Below are 17,799 nucleotides of genomic sequence, written 5' to 3' on the forward strand. Positions count from 1 at the left end.
CCAGTACCTCTTCCAGCAGCTCAACGGCAGCTCAACAGCAGCTCAAAGGGTTTAATGACAGTCAGGAAAAATAGCTTTTTCCGCTGATGCTGTCAAACAAAGACCTGGCTAACAGGAAGAGAGGCAGGTATAAAGGACAGAGAGGAGGAAGGTCACGTGTGCTCTACCTGACTAACAGGAAGAGAGGCAGGTATAAAGGACAGAGAGGAGGAAGGTCACGTGTGGCAGAGGCAGGTATAAAGGACAGAGAGGAGGAAGGTCACGTGTGCTCTACCTGGCTGACAGGAAGAGAGGCAGGTATAAAGGACAGAGAGGAGGAAGGTCACGTGTGCTCTACCTGGCTAACAGGAAGAGAGGCAGGTATAAAGGACAGAGAGGAGGAAGGTCACGTGTGCTCTACCTGGCTGACAGGAAGAGAGGCAGGTATAAAGGACAGAGAGGAGGAAGGTCACGTGTGGCAGAGGCAGGTATAAAGGACAGAGAGGAGGAAGGTCACGTGTGCTCTACCTGACTGACACGTCACCACCTGCTCTTCTATTTATTTAACTAGGCAAGTTAGATAACAACAAATTCTTACAATGACAGCCTACTGGGGAACAGTGGCTTAACTGCCTTCTTCAGAAGAACAGATTTTTACCTTGTCAGATCAGGGATTTGATCAAGCAACCTTCTGGTTACTAGCCCAACACGCTAACCAGTAGGCAACCAGCTCTTCTCACCTCAGCTGGCTGTCTGTTTCAGGTAAGTGGATACATGACAGGGTTGGGCTCAATTACATTTTCATTCCAGTCAATTCAGGATGAACACTGAAATTCCAATTCCAATTGTCTTCCATGCAAAAATTCTAATTTGGAAATTCATTTTGGTTTACTTTCTGACTTGATGAATTGAAATGGAATTGACCCCAACCCTGGTTCATAACCTACCTTCACCTACGGTTTCCTGCCTGCCTGCCTGCCTGCCTGCCAGCCAGCCAGCCAGCCAGAGTATTTATACAGTGTATCCTGATCCTAATCCTGGATTAATCCAGAAAACAAGGAAGGGCTAGATGATGAGCTGATTAGTTGAATCAGGTGTGTTGGTGCTTGAGCTGGAACATCCTTCCTGTCACTGTGATATGGGCATGGACTCCCTCTCTTTCTCCATGTACTCTCACCCAGCTCTCTTTCTGTTTAATGGCTGTGATACTGTGGTCTCTCTCTCCCTCAAATCTCATTAGGTTGTGGTACTATGGTCTCTCTCTCCCTCCAATCTCATATGGCTGTGGTACTTTGGTCTCTCTTTCCCTCCAGATCTCATATGGCTGTGATACTGTGGTCTCTCTCTCCCTCCAGATCTCATATGGCTGTGGTACTATGGTCTCTGTCTCCCTCCAATCTCATATAGCTGTGGTACTGTGGTCTCTCTCTCCCTCCAGATCTCATATGGCTGTGGTACTATGGTCTCTATCTCCCTCCAGATCGTCTATGGCTGTGATACTGTGGTCTCTCTCTCCCTCCAGATCTCATATGGCTGTGGTACTATGGTCTCTCTCTCCCTCCAGATCTCATATGGCTGTGGTACTATGGTCTCTCTCTCCCTCCAGATCTCATATGGCTGTAGTACCATGGTCTCTCTCTCCCTCCAGATCGTCTATGGCTGTGGTACTATGGTCTCTCTCTCCCTCCAGATCTCATATGGCTGTGGTACTATGGTCTCTCTCTCCCTCCAGATCTCATATGGCTGTAGTACTATGGTCTCTCTCTCTCCCTCCAGATCTCATATGGCTGTGGTAGTATGGGCCCTGTCTGTTCTGTTACTGCTGGTCCTGTCTTCCCCGGGGGTCTGCTCAGCTCCCAGCGCCCAGCACCTGTGTGGCTCTCACCTGGTGGATGCCCTCTACCTGGTCTGTGGGGAACAAGGGTTCTTCTATAACCCCCACAGAATCCCCAGAGACCTACTCCTGCAACACCTTATAGGTGAGACTGAGAACAGGGGGTGGTTTGAAGGCGGGCACTATATTCAATATATGTTAAATATGTGATGCTCTTTTATTACAAGCCAACACATTTTGAAAGAGGGTATGTTGTTAAAGGTATATATCTGGATTTTGGCAATGAGAACCTTTATCTACATCCTCAGAGTGGATACCATTTATGTCTGTGTCCAGTATGAAGGAAATTAGTTTCTCGAGACAATGCTAAATAGTGTTAGCAAAACAACTGGAAGCCTATGGGTATCTGCTAGCATAATTACCTGTAACGTTGAAGTCTGCAGTCCCCCTCCCCCAACCCTCTCTATATTCAATTAAATTCAAATGGGCTTTATTGGCATGGGGAACATATGTTTACATTGTCAAAGCAAGTGAAATAGATAATAAACTAAACTGAAATAAACATTTAAAAATGAACAGTAAACAGGACACACAAGTTTCAAAGGAATAGACAGATTTCAAATGTCATATTATGGCTATGTAGTGTTATAATGATGTGGAAATAGTTTATGTACAAAACAAATAAGGGTTGTATTTACACTGGTGTTTGTTCTTCACTGGTTGTATTTACACTGGTGTTTGTTCTTCACTGGTTGTATTTACACTGGTGTTTGTTCTTCACTGGTTGTATTTACACTGGTGTTTGTTCTTCACTGGTTGCCCTTTTCTTGAGGCAAAACACACTGTGGTATTCAACCAATAGATATGGGGGATTCTCAAAATTGGATGTTTTCAAATTCTTTGTGGATCTGTGTAATCTGAGGGAAATATGTGTCTCTAATATGGTCATGCATTTGGCAGGAGGTTAGGAAGTGCACTTCAGTTTCCACCTCATTTTTAGGAAGTACAGCTGTTTCCACCTCATTTTGTGGGCAGCGTGCACATAGCCTGTCTTCTCTTGAGAGACAGTTCCATCTACCTCAACAGCAAGGCCATGCTCACTGAGTCTGGACATAGTCAAAGCTTTCCTTAAGTTTCTGCCACTGTGTTCTCTGTTAAGGACCAAATAGCATTCCAGTTTGCTTTGTTTTTTGGTAAATTCTTTCCAATGTGTCAAGTAATTTTCTTTTTGTTTTCTCATATTTAGGTTAGGTCTAATTTTGTTTGTGAACAGAGCCCTAGGACCAGCTTGCTTAGGGGACTCTTCTCCAGGTTCATCTCTCTGTTGGTGACGGCTTTGTTATGGAAGGTTTGGGAATCGCTTATTTTCTGGACTTTGATAATTAGCGTGTATCGGCCTAATTCTGCTCTGCATGCATTATTTGGTGTTTTATGTTGTACATAGAGGGTGTTTTTGCAGAATTCTGCATGTAGTCTCTCAATTTGGTGTTTGTCCCATTTTGTGAATTATTGGTTGGTGAGCGGTTCCCAGACCACACAACCATAAAGACAATGTATAACTGATTCAAGTACTTTTGATGGCATAGAATGCCTTTCTTGCCTTGTCTCTCAGATCATTCACAGGTTTGTGGAAGTTACCTGTGGCGCTGATGTTTAGACCGAGTTATGTAGTTATTTTGTGTGCTCTAGGGCAACGGTGTCTAGATGGAATTTGTATTTGTGGTCCTAGCAACTGAACCTTTTTTGGAACACCATTATTTTTGTCTTACTGATATTTACTGTCAGGGCCCAGGTCTGACAGAAGATCTGGGTGCAGCTGTAGGTCCTCCTTGGTTGAAGGACAGAAGAACCAGGTCATCAGCAAACATTAAATATTTGACTTCAGTCAGTCTCTCTCTTCCATCTGTGAAGAGGGTATGTTGAAGAGGGTATACCTTCTCTTGAAGTTTGTCATATACTGTAGCTATCCCTACTGATCTTTTGCTGAGACCGTTCCTAACTACCGACTTTGTGAGATATCAGATTTTAAGAATCTTGTGAATTCTCCAGATTCCTCATTATATTCTCTCCCAGAACATGATCTAAGTGAATCTATCACCTCAGTTAAACCCCGTGCTCAGACATCCCATTGAAATGTCTGAAGTTAACTTTACTTCAGAGGTAGGAAGCTGAGCTACACCCGTCAGATCTCTCCTCTGAAGGACGTGGAGAGCCTTAAACAAGACTAAACAGATTGTGAAGCTCTGATAACACGCTCATTCAGTCTCTGTTAAACAGCCAACATTCTAACTGGTATTTTGTGTGAGTGAAGGAGTTTGCTGATCTGCTTTACTTCACAGCTTTTGGGAACTCTCCCTCTCTACATCCCTCCATTTCTCACCCTCTCCTTTAAAGGGTTCCTGTCTAGGAAGAGCAGACAGGGTTGGAGGGTGAAGCAGGAACGTCCATGGAAGGCCCATGAAGACCAGAAGGTGAAAAGAGGCATTGTGGAACAGTGCTGTCATAAGCCATGTAGCTTCAGCCACCTGCAGAGCTACTGCGACTGACTGGAGTCTACTCCTCATAGTCTACACTCGATTGATAAGAGCGCAGACTAGCCTCAAGAGCTACTGGTGGAAGGACATGTCAATCTTATAAAACTAAATGTCAAGGGGGGCTACAGAAAAAATAAAACATGTGTATGACCAGTAACAGACTGTTGGTATGTTGAAGACAGTGGGTCTTTGTTCCAGTTATGAAGGAAAAGGAGATACAAATCATGCTCTCAACTGGCTACAGCAGAATGTGGCTGTTGGTGTCAGGAGACGAGCAGCAGAGACATGCATTTTGAGAACTGGGACATTGAGGTTTCTGCCCATGTGAATTTACAAACACACCCTATTCCCTATTAAATGGGGAATATAAAGAATATCTAACCATGCCTAATATCAGAATATTCAAACATTTAAGATGGCTCAGCTCTAAATATGTGGCTGTGACGAGCAGGTATGCTGGTTCACAGTAGTGTCTGATCAAACGAGTATAGGAGTTCATAGGTATGGGACATTTAACACATTTCAAAAAGTGTTTCCCCCATTTCTTTGTGAACGAACAGGCCCATGTCAGGCAAGGTATAACAGTAATGTCAACAGGCCCATGTCAGGCAAGGTATAACAGTAATGTCAACAGGCCCATGTCAGGCAAGGTATAACAGTAATGTCAACAGGCCCATGTCAGGCAAGGTATAACAGTAATGTCAACAGGCCCATGTCAGGCAAGGTATAACAGTAATGATCCCATGTCAGGCAAGGTATAACAGTAATGTCAACAGGCCCATGTCAGGCAAGGTATAACAGTAATGTCAACAGGCCCATGTCAGGCAAGGTATAACAGTAATGTCAACAGGCCCATGTCAGGCAAGGTATAACAGTAATGTCAACAGGCCCATGTCAGGCAAGGTATAACAGTAATGTCAACAGGCCCATGTCAGGCAAGGTATAACAGTAATGATCCCATGTCAGGCAAGGTATAACAGTAATGATCCCATGTCTGGCAAGGTATAACAGTAATGATCCCATGTCAGGCAAGGTATAACAGTAATGATCCCATGTCAGGCAAGGTATAACAGTAATGATCCCATGTCAGGCAAGGTATAACAGTAATGTCAACAGGCGTGTATAGAATGATCCCACATCAAAAACACACTCCCTACATTTATTTAAAACAATCCTCCCGCTTCTCTCAGTGTGAAGGAAGAGAGAACATTTATTTACAAGAGTCAGACTGTTGGAAGAAAGTAAAAAGGTAAACCAGTGAAAAGAGAGAAGTCACATTCCCATCTTCTGGAAATAAGATGTCTAACAAACAAACAAAAAGTAAATGAATAGAGCTAAACATGTACAGTGTATTCGCATTATACACAACTGTATGTTATGTTGAACAAAACAAAACATTGTGCTTAATATGAATGCTGCAGTCAAAGAATGACGGGCATGATTCATGCCGATACTGACATAATTGCTCTATAGGATGGAAAGATAAAGGCCGTTGTTTCTGCTAAAACATATACAGGGTTACAAAATACCCCCACCCCCCTTGTAGATTCATCAAGTAGCTTTTCAGAGCATTTGGTATCAAATGACAATTAAATATTACACAAGACCATGACATCCTCTTGACTCAACAGGAGGCGTACTGTTCACCCAGGACAGTTGGTGCTTTCTATGAGGGTCTGTCCATTGTTTACCTTTCAACAGCGGTTTCCTAAAAGAGACAGGATTAGAGTTACTTTTATTTAGTCCAGTTACATTTATTTAGTCCTCTGATGAGGGGTACATTTCAGGTTTTAAAAAAAGCTTCTGAAGTTTGCAATTTCAGACTTGATTTTCCCTAACAAAAAATGTATCAGCCCCAACCAAAAGGTCCATTAATTATAATCCACATTTCCCATTGCTGCAGGATTATTTTCCCGCTATAGCAATCTAGCTCAAATTAAGACGCGACATCTGTAGCTAGCTATCTTGAAGCTAGATATACCCTACGCAAACAGGCATTAGTGGACATTTGTCAGTTCTTGGGCAGATTCAGAAAAGGCATTCATAAAATACATGAACACTTCTCACATGAGCCAAAAACAGCTGTGTCTGTTACAGGTTGGGCCAAATTGTTGTTGTAAGTTCACTATGTGAGCATAGATCAAGACAGGCAGAGTAAAGGTGATGCCATTGAAAGACAACCTGAACCAACTGCCATGGAGCCAATGTGATTCATGTGACGGTTTATATGTCTTTAAAAATCTGCCAAATGCTGTCAATTACTCACGAAAAGAAACGCTGTTGTGTACTCACCTGGTCTGAGAGGTGCGGCAGCAGGCTGCTCGTTCTCCTTACTGTCCAGGTGGTTCAAGGCTTTGATGGGGTCAACCCTGCGTTGGGACTGGCCTCCCTTCTGACGAGACACCTGGGCACGCAGCTTAGACAGCTCCTACACACACACACACACACACACACACACTTTACAATCATGTCAGACTGTAGTACACCCAAAAAGCTTTTACCAAAACCATTCCCTTCATGGATTTAAAAGAAGTGGATATATGAAAACAATGGCGAAACTTCTACTCCACAATTTAGTGGTAACTACAGTTATAATCCTATTTAGTGGTAACTACAGTTATAATCCTATTTAGTGGTAACTACAGTTATAATCCTATTTAGTGGTAACTACAGTTATAATCCTATTTAGTGGTAACTACAGGTATAATCCTATTTAGTGGTAACTACAGTTATAATCCTATTTAGTGGTAACTACAGTTATAATCCTATTTAGTGGTAACTACAGGTATAATCCTATTGAGTGGTAACTACAGGTATAATCCTATTGAGTGGTAACTAACAGTTATAATCCTATTTAGTGGTAACTACAGTTATAATCCTATTGAGTGGTAACTACAGGTATAATCCTATTTAGTGGTAACTAGTTATAATCCTATTTAGTGGTAACTACAGTTATAATCCTATTTAGTGGTAACTAGTTATAATCCTATTTAGTGGTAACTACAGGTATAATCCTATTGAGTGGTAACTACAGGTATAATCCTATTGAGTGGTAACTACAGGTATAATCCTATTTAGTGGTAACTACAGTTATAATCCTATTTAGTGGTAACTACAGTTATAATCCTATTTAGTGGTAACTACAGGTATAATCCTATTGAGTGGTAACTACAGGTATAATCATATTTAGTGGTAACTAGTTATAATCCTATTTAGTGGTAACTACAGGTATAATCCTATTGAGTGGTAACTACAGGTATAATCCTATTTAGTGGTAACTACAGGTATAATCCTATTGAGTGGTAACTACAGGTATAATCCTATTTAGTGGTAACTAGTTATAATCCTATTTAGTGGTAACTACAGGTATAATCCTATTTAGTGGTAACTAGTTATAATCCTATTTAGTGGTAACTACAGTTATAATCCTATTTAGTGGTAACTAGTTATAATCCTATTTAGTGGTAACTACAGTTATAATCCTATTTAGTGGTAACTACAGGTATAATCCTATTTAGTGGTAACTACAGTTATAATCCTATTTAGTGGTAACTAGTTATAATCCTATTTAGTGTTAACTACAGGTATAATCCTATTGAGTGTTAACTAGTTATAATCCTATTGAGTGGTAACTACAGGTATAATCCTATTGAGTGGTAACTAGTTATAATCCTATTTAGAGGTAACTACAGTTATAATCCTATTTAGTGGTAACTACAGTTATAATCCTATTTTGTGGTAACTACAGTTATAATCCTATTTAGTGGTAACTACAGGTATAATCCTATTTAGTGGTAACTAGTTATAATCCTATTTAGTGGTAACTACAGTTATAATCCTATTTAGTGGTAACTAGTTATAATCCTATTTAGTGGTAACTACAGTTATAATCCTATTTAGTGGTAACTACAGGTATAATCCTATTTAGTGGTAACTACAGGTATAATCCTATTTAGTGGTAACTACAGGTATAATCCTATTTAGTGGTAACTACAGTTATAATCCTATTTAGTGGTAACTAGTTATAATCCTATTTAGTGGTAACTACAGGTATAATCCTATTTAGAGGTAACTACAGGTATAATCCTATTTAGTGGTAACTACAGGTATAATCCTATTGAGTGGTAACTACAGGTATAATCCTATTGAGTGGTAACTACAGTTATAATCCTATTGAGTGGTAACTACAGTTATAATCCTATTTAGTGGTAACTACAGTTATAATCCTATTTAGTGGTAACTAGTTATAATCCTATTTAGTGGTAACTAGTTATAATCCTATTTAGTGGTAACTACAGTTATAATCCTATTTAGTGGTAACTACAGTTATAATCCTATTTAGTGGTAACTACAGTTATAATCCTATTTAGTGGTAACTACAGTTATAATCCTATTTAGTGGTAACTACAGTTATAATCCTATTTAGTGGTAACTACAGTTATAATCCTATTTAGTGGTAACTACAGTTATAATCCTATTTAGTGGTAACTAGTTATAATCCTATTTAGTGGTAACTACAGGTATAATCCTATTTAGAGGTAACTACAGGTATAATCCTATTTAGTGGTAACTACAGTTATAATCCTATTGAGTGGTAACTACATGTATAATCCTATTTAGTGGTAACTACAGGTATAATCCTATTTAGTGGTAACTACAGGTATAATCCTATTTAGTGGTAACTACAGTTATAATCCTATTTAGTGGTAACTAGTTATAATCCTATTTAGTGGTAACTACAGTTATAATCCTATTTAGTGGTAACTACAGGTATAATCCTATTTAGTGGTAACTACAGTTATAATCCTATTTAGTGGTAACTACAGTTATAATCCTATTGAGTGGTAACTACAGGTATAATCCTATTTAGTGGTAACTACAGGTATAATCCTATTGAGTGGTAACTACAGGTATAATCCTATTGAGTGGTAACTACAGGTATAATCCTATTTAGTGGTAACTACAGGTATAATCCTATTTAGTGGTAACTACAGTTATAATCCTATTTAGTGGTAACTACAGTTATAATCCTATTTAGTGGTAACTACAGTTATAATCCTATTGAGTGGTAACTACAGGTATAATCCTATTTAGTGGTAACTACAGGTATAATCCTATTTAGTGGTAACTACAGGTATAATCCTATTTAGTGGTAACTAGTTATAATCCTATTTAGTGGTAACTACAGTTATAATCCTATTTAGAGGTAACTACAGTTATAATCCTATTTAGTGGTAACTACAGTTATAATCCTATTTAGTGGTAACTACAGTTATAATCCTATTTAGTGGTAACTACAGTTATAATCCTATTTAGTGGTAACTACAGTTATAATCCTATTTAGTGGTAACTACAGTTATAATCCTATTTAGTGGTAACTACAGTTATAATCCTATTTAGTGGTAACTAGTTATAATCCTATTTAGTGGTAACTACAGTTATAATCCTATTTAGTGGTAACTACAGTTATAATCCTATTTAGTGGTAACTACAGTTATAATCCTATTTAGAGGTAACTACAGTTATAATCCTATTTAGTGGTAACTAGTTATAATCCTATTTAGTGGTAACTACAGTTATAATCCTATTTAGTGGTAACTAGTTATAATCCTATTTAGTGGTAACTACAGTTATAATCCTATTTAGTGGTAACTACAGGTATAATCCTATTTAGTGGTAACTACAGTTATAATCCTATTTAGTGGTAACTAGTTATAATCCTATTTAGTGTTAACTACAGGTATAATCCTATTGAGTGTTAACTAGTTATAATCCTATTGAGTGGTAACTACAGGTATAATCCTATTGAGTGGTAACTACAGGTATAATCCTATTTAGTGGTAACTAGTTATAATCCTATTTAGAGGTAACTACAGTTATAATCCTATTTAGTGGTAACTACAGTTATAATCCTATTTAGTGGTAACTACAGTTATAATCCTATTTAGTGGTAACTACAGTTATAATCCTATTTAGTGGTAACTACAGTTATAATCCTATTTAGTGGTAACTACAGTTATAATCCTATTTAGTGGTAACTACAGTTATAATCCTATTTAGTGGTAACTACAGTTATAATCCTATTTAGTGGTAACTACAGTTATAATCCTATTTAGTGGTAACTACAGTTATAATCCTATTTAGTGGTAACTAGTTATAATCCTATTTAGTGGTAACTACAGTTATAATCCTATTTAGTGGTAACTACAGTTATAATCCTATTTAGTGGTAACTACAGTTATAATCCTATTTAGAGGTAACTACAGTTATAATCCTATTTAGTGGTAACTAGTTATAATCCTATTTAGTGGTAACTACAGTTATAATCCTATTTAGTGGTAACTAGTTATAATCCTATTTAGTGGTAACTACAGTTATAATCCTATTTAGTGGTAACTACAGGTATAATCCTATTTAGTGGTAACTACAGTTATAATCCTATTTAGTGGTAACTAGTTATAATCCTATTTAGTGTTAACTACAGGTATAATCCTATTGAGTGTTAACTAGTTATAATCCTATTGAGTGGTAACTACAGGTATAATCCTATTGAGTGGTAACTACAGGTATAATCCTATTTAGTGGTAACTAGTTATAATCCTATTTAGAGGTAACTACAGTTATAATCCTATTTAGTGGTAACTACAGTTATAATCCTATTTAGTGGTAACTACAGTTATAATCCTATTTAGTGGTAACTACAGGTATAATCCTATTTAGTGGTAACTAGTTATAATCCTATTTAGTGGTAACTACAGTTATAATCCTATTTAGTGGTAACTACAGGTATAATCCTATTTAGTGGTAACTACAGTTATAATCCTATTTAGTGGTAACTACAGTTATAATCCTATTGAGTGGTAACTACAGGTATAATCCTATTTAGTGGTAACTACAGGTATAATCCTATTGAGTGGTAACTACAGGTATAATCCTATTGAGTGGTAACTACAGGTATAATCCTATTTAGTGGTAACTACAGGTATAATCCTATTTAGTGGTAACTACAGTTATAATCCTATTTAGTGGTAACTACAGTTATAATCCTATTTAGTGGTAACTACAGTTATAATCCTATTGAGTGGTAACTACAGGTATAATCCTATTTAGTGGTAACTACAGGTATAATCCTATTTAGTGGTAACTACAGGTATAATCCTATTTAGTGGTAACTAGTTATAATCCTATTTAGTGGTAACTACAGTTATAATCCTATTTAGAGGTAACTACAGTTATAATCCTATTTAGTGGTAACTACAGTTATAATCCTATTTAGTGGTAACTACAGTTATAATCCTATTTAGTGGTAACTACAGTTATAATCCTATTTAGTGGTAACTACAGTTATAATCCTATTTAGTGGTAACTACAGTTATAATCCTATTTAGTGGTAACTACAGTTATAATCCTATTTAGTGGTAACTAGTTATAATCCTATTTAGTGGTAACTACAGTTATAATCCTATTTAGTGGTAACTACAGTTATAATCCTATTTAGTGGTAACTACAGTTATAATCCTATTTAGAGGTAACTACAGTTATAATCCTATTTAGTGGTAACTAGTTATAATCCTATTTAGTGGTAACTACAGTTATAATCCTATTTAGTGGTAACTAGTTATAATCCTATTTAGTGGTAACTACAGTTATAATCCTATTTAGTGGTAACTACAGGTATAATCCTATTTAGTGGTAACTACAGTTATAATCCTATTTAGTGGTAACTAGTTATAATCCTATTTAGTGGTAACTACAGGTATAATCCTATTTAGTGGTAACTACAGGTATAATCCTATTTAGTGGTAACTACAGGTATAATCCTATTTAGTGGTAACTACAGGTATAATCCTATTTAGTGGTAACTACAGGTATAATCCTATTTAGTGGTAACTACAGTTATAATCCTATTTAGTGGTAACTAGTTATAATCCTATTTAGTGGTAACTACAGGTATAATCCTATTTAGAGGTAACTACAGGTATAATCCTATTTAGTGGTAACTACAGTTATAATCCTATTTAGTGGTAACTACAGGTATAATCCTATTTAGTGGTAACTACAGGTATAATCCTATTGAGTGGTAACTACAGGTATAATCCTATTGAGTGGTAACTAGAGGTATAATCCTATTGAGTGGTAACTACAGTTATAATCCTATTTAGTGGTAACTACAGTTATAATCCTATTGAGTGGTAACTACAGTTATAATCCTATTTAGTGGTAACTACAGGTATAATCCTATTTAGTGGTAACTACAGGTATAATCCTATTGAGTGGTAACTACAGGTATAATCCTATTGAGTGGTAACTACAGGTATAATCCTATTTAGTGGTAACTAGTTATAATCCTATTTAGTGGTAACTACAGGTATAATCCTATTTAGTGGTAACTAGTTATAATCCTATTTAGTGGTAACTACAGTTATAATCCTATTTAGTGGTAACTAGTTATAATCCTATTTAGTGGTAACTACAGTTATAATCCTATTTAGTGGTAACTACAGGTATAATCCTATTTAGTGGTAACTACAGTTATAATCCTATTTAGTGGTAACTAGTTATAATCCTATTTAGTGTTAACTACAGGTATAATCCTATTGAGTGTTAACTAGTTATAATCCTATTGAGTGGTAACTACAGGTATAATCCTATTGAGTGGTAACTAGTTATAATCCTATTTAGAGGTAACTACAGTTATAATCCTATTTAGTGGTAACTACAGTTATAATCCTATTTTGTGGTAACTACAGTTATAATCCTATTTAGTGGTAACTACAGGTATAATCCTATTTAGTGGTAACTAGTTATAATCCTATTTAGTGGTAACTACAGTTATAATCCTATTTAGTGGTAACTAGTTATAATCCTATTTAGTGGTAACTACAGTTATAATCCTATTTAGTGGTAACTACAGGTATAATCCTATTTAGTGGTAACTACAGGTATAATCCTATTTAGTGGTAACTACAGGTATAATCCTATTTAGTGGTAACTACAGTTATAATCCTATTTAGTGGTAACTAGTTATAATCCTATTTAGTGGTAACTACAGGTATAATCCTATTTAGAGGTAACTACAGGTATAATCCTATTGAGTGGTAACTACAGGTATAATCCTATTGAGTGGTAACTACAGGTATAATCCTATTGAGTGGTAACTACAGTTATAATCCTATTGAGTGGTAACTACAGTTATAATCCTATTTAGTGGTAACTACAGTTATAATCCTATTTAGTGGTAACTAGTTATAATCCTATTTAGTGGTAACTAGTTATAATCCTATTTAGTGGTAACTAGGTATAATCCTATTTAGTGGTAACTACAGTTATAATCCTATTTAGTGGTAACTACAGTTATAATCCTATTTAGTGGTAACTACAGTTATAATCCTATTTAGTGGTAACTACAGTTATAATCCTATTTAGTGGTAACTACAGTTATAATCCTATTTAGTGGTAACTACAGTTATAATCCTATTTAGTGGTAACTAGTTATAATCCTATTTAGTGGTAACTACAGGTATAATCCTATTTAGAGGTAACTACAGGTATAATCCTATTTAGTGGTAACTACAGTTATAATCCTATTGAGTGGTAACTACATGTATAATCCTATTTAGTGGTAACTACAGGTATAATCCTATTTAGTGGTAACTACAGGTATAATCCTATTTAGTGGTAACTACAGTTATAATCCTATTTAGTGGTAACTACAGTTATAATCCTATTTAGTGGTAACTACAGTTATAATCCTATTTAGTGGTAACTACAGGTATAATCCTATTTAGTGGTAACTACAGTTATAATCCTATTTAGTGGTAACTACAGGTATAATCCTATTGAGTGGTAACTACAGGTATAATCCTATTTAGTGGTAACTACAGGTATAATCCTATTGAGTGGTAACTACAGGTATAATCCTATTGAGTGGTAACTACAGGTATAATCCTATTTAGTGGTAACTACAGGTATAATCCTATTTAGTGGTAACTACAGTTATAATCCTATTTAGTGGTAACTACAGTTATAATCCTATTTAGTGGTAACTACAGTTATAATCCTATTGAGTGGTAACTACAGGTATAATCCTATTTAGTGGTAACTACAGGTATAATCCTATTTAGTGGTAACTACAGGTATAATCCTATTTAGTGGTAACTAGTTATAATCCTATTTAGTGGTAACTACAGTTATAATCCTATTTAGAGGTAACTACAGTTATAATCCTATTTAGTGGTAACTACAGTTATAATCCTATTTAGTGGTAACTACAGTTATAATCCTATTTAGTGGTAACTACAGTTATAATCCTATTTAGTGGTAACTACAGTTATAATCCTATTTAGTGGTAACTACAGTTATAATCCTATTTAGTGGTAACTACAGTTATAATCCTATTTAGTGGTAACTAGTTATAATCCTATTTAGTGGTAACTACAGTTATAATCCTATTTAGTGGTAACTACAGTTATAATCCTATTTAGTGGTAACTACAGTTATAATCCTATTTAGAGGTAACTACAGTTATAATCCTATTTAGTGGTAACTAGTTATAATCCTATTTAGTGGTAACTACAGTTATAATCCTATTTAGTGGTAACTAGTTATAATCCTATTTAGTGGTAACTACAGTTATAATCCTATTTAGTGGTAACTACAGGTATAATCCTATTTAGTGGTAACTACAGTTATAATCCTATTTAGTGGTAACTAGTTATAATCCTATTTAGTGTTAACTACAGGTATAATCCTATTGAGTGTTAACTAGTTATAATCCTATTGAGTGGTAACTACAGGTATAATCCTATTTAGTGGTAACTAGTTATAATCCTATTTAGAGGTAACTACAGTTATAATCCTATTTAGTGGTAACTACAGTTATAATCCTATTTAGTGGTAACTACAGTTATAATCCTATTTAGTGGTAACTACAGTTATAATCCTATTTAGTGGTAACTACAGGTATAATCCTATTTAGTGGTAACTAGTTATAATCCTATTTAGTGGTAACTACAGTTATAATCCTATTTAGTGGTAACTACAGGTATAATCCTATTTAGTGGTAACTACAGTTATAATCCTATTTAGTGGTAACTACAGTTATAATCCTATTGAGTGGTAACTACAGGTATAATCCTATTTAGTGGTAACTACAGGTATAATCCTATTGAGTGGTAACTACAGGTATAATCCTATTGAGTGGTAACTACAGGTATAATCCTATTTAGTGGTAACTACAGGTATAATCCTATTTAGTGGTAACTACAGTTATAATCCTATTTAGTGGTAACTACAGTTATAATCCTATTTAGTGGTAACTACAGTTATAATCCTATTGAGTGGTAACTACAGGTATAATCCTATTTAGTGGTAACTACAGGTATAATCCTATTTAGTGGTAACTACAGGTATAATCCTATTTAGTGGTAACTAGTTATAATCCTATTTAGTGGTAACTACAGTTATAATCCTATTTAGAGGTAACTACAGTTATAATCCTATTTAGTGGTAACTACAGTTATAATCCTATTTAGTGGTAACTACAGTTATAATCCTATTTAGTGGTAACTACAGTTATAATCCTATTTAGTGGTAACTACAGTTATAATCCTATTTAGTGGTAACTACAGTTATAATCCTATTTAGTGGTAACTACAGTTATAATCCTATTTAGTGGTAACTAGTTATAATCCTATTTAGTGGTAACTACAGTTATAATCCTATTTAGTGGTAACTACAGTTATAATCCTATTTAGTGGTAACTACAGTTATAATCCTATTTAGAGGTAACTACAGTTATAATCCTATTTAGTGGTAACTAGTTATAATCCTATTTAGTGGTAACTACAGTTATAATCCTATTTAGTGGTAACTAGTTATAATCCTATTTAGTGGTAACTACAGTTATAATCCTATTTAGTGGTAACTACAGGTATAATCCTATTTAGTGGTAACTACAGTTATAATCCTATTTAGTGGTAACTAGTTATAATCCTATTTAGTGTTAACTACAGGTATAATCCTATTGAGTGTTAACTAGTTATAATCCTATTGAGTGGTAACTACAGGTATAATCCTATTGAGTGGTAACTACAGGTATAATCCTATTTAGTGGTAACTAGTTATAATCCTATTTAGAGGTAACTACAGTTATAATCCTATTTAGTGGTAACTACAGTTATAATCCTATTTAGTGGTAACTACAGTTATAATCCTATTTAGTGGTAACTACAGGTATAATCCTATTTAGTGGTAACTAGTTATAATCCTATTTAGTGGTAACTACAGTTATAATCCTATTTAGTGGTAACTAGTTATAATCCTATTTAGTGGTAACTACAGGTATAATCCTATTTAGTGGTAACTACAGGTATAATCCTATTTAGTGGTAACTACAGGTATAATCCTATTTAGTGGTAACTACAGGTATAATCCTATTTAGTGGTAACTACAGGTATAATCCTATTTAGTGGTAACTACAGTTATAATCCTATTTAGTGGTAACTACAGTTATAATCCTATTTAGTGGTAACTACAGTTATAATCCTATTTAGTGGTAACTAGTTATAATCCTATTTAGTGGTAACTACAGGTATAATCCTATTTAGAGGTAACTACAGGTATAATCCTATTTAGTGGTAACTACAGTTATAATCCTATTGAGTGGTAACTACATGTATAATCCTATTTAGTGGTAACTACAGGTATAATCCTATTTAGTGGTAACTACAGGTATAATCCTATTTAGTGGTAACTACAGTTATAATCCTATTTAGTGGTAACTACAGTTATAATCCTATTTAGTGGTAACTAGTTATAATCCTATTTAGTGGTAACTACAGTTATAATCCTATTTAGTGGTAACTACAGGTATAATCCTATTTAGTGGTAACTACAGTTATAATCCTATTTAGTGGTAACTACAGTTATAATCCTATTGAGTGGTAACTACAGGTATAATCCTATTTAGTGGTAACTACAGGTATAATCCTATTGAGTGGTAACTACAGGTATAATCCTATTGAGTGGTAACTACAGGTATAATCCTATTGAGTGGTAACTACAGGTATAATCCTATTTAGTGGTAACTACAGGTATAATCCTATTTAGTGGTAACTACAGTTATAATCCTATTTAGTGGTAACTACAGTTATAATCCTATTGAGTGGTAACTACAGGTATAATCCTATTTAGTGGTAACTACAGGTATAATCCTATTTAGTGGTAACTACAGGTATAATCCTATTTAGTGGTAACTAGTTATAATCCTATTTAGTGTAACTACAGTTATAATCCTATTTAGAGGTAACTACAGTTATAATCCTATTTAGTGGTAACTACAGTTATAATCCTATTTAGTGGTAGTTATAATCCTATTTAGTAACTACAGTTATAATCCTATTTAGTGGTAACTACAGTTATAATCCTATTTAGTGGTAACTACAGTTATAA

The 17,799-nt window shown here is 35.1% G+C and overlaps 2 protein-coding genes across 3 annotated transcripts in view; one reads left to right on the top strand and one right to left on the bottom strand.

The window, feature by feature from the left end:
- Positions 1-683: 683 nt before the first annotated feature.
- LOC139390960 (insulin-like) lies at positions 684-4,421 on the top strand. Its single transcript, XM_071138390.1, has 3 exons — positions 684-741; positions 1,756-1,958; positions 4,208-4,421. The coding sequence occupies exons 2-3, from the start codon at positions 1,763-1,765 to the stop codon at positions 4,357-4,359; spliced, it is 348 nt and encodes a 115-aa protein (XP_070994491.1). The 5' UTR covers positions 684-741; positions 1,756-1,762; the 3' UTR covers positions 4,360-4,421.
- Positions 4,422-5,838: 1,417 nt separating this feature from the next.
- The window catches only part of LOC139390642 (hyaluronan mediated motility receptor-like), a 29,920-nt gene continuing 17,959 nt past the window's right edge, over positions 5,839-17,799 (bottom strand). For both annotated transcript variants that reach the window (XM_071137902.1, XM_071137904.1), the window contains 2 exons: positions 6,640-6,775; positions 5,839-6,055 (listed from right to left, as the gene is read on the bottom strand). In XM_071137902.1, coding sequence (XP_070994003.1) covers positions 6,042-6,055; positions 6,640-6,775 — 150 coding nt within the window. In that variant the 3' untranslated portion in view covers positions 5,839-6,041. The remainder of the gene's footprint in view (positions 6,056-6,639; positions 6,776-17,799) is intronic.

This window comes from Oncorhynchus clarkii, chromosome 31 (genome assembly GCF_045791955.1).
Source record: "Oncorhynchus clarkii lewisi isolate Uvic-CL-2024 chromosome 31, UVic_Ocla_1.0, whole genome shotgun sequence".
Lineage (NCBI taxonomy): Eukaryota > Metazoa > Chordata > Actinopteri > Salmoniformes > Salmonidae > Oncorhynchus > Oncorhynchus clarkii.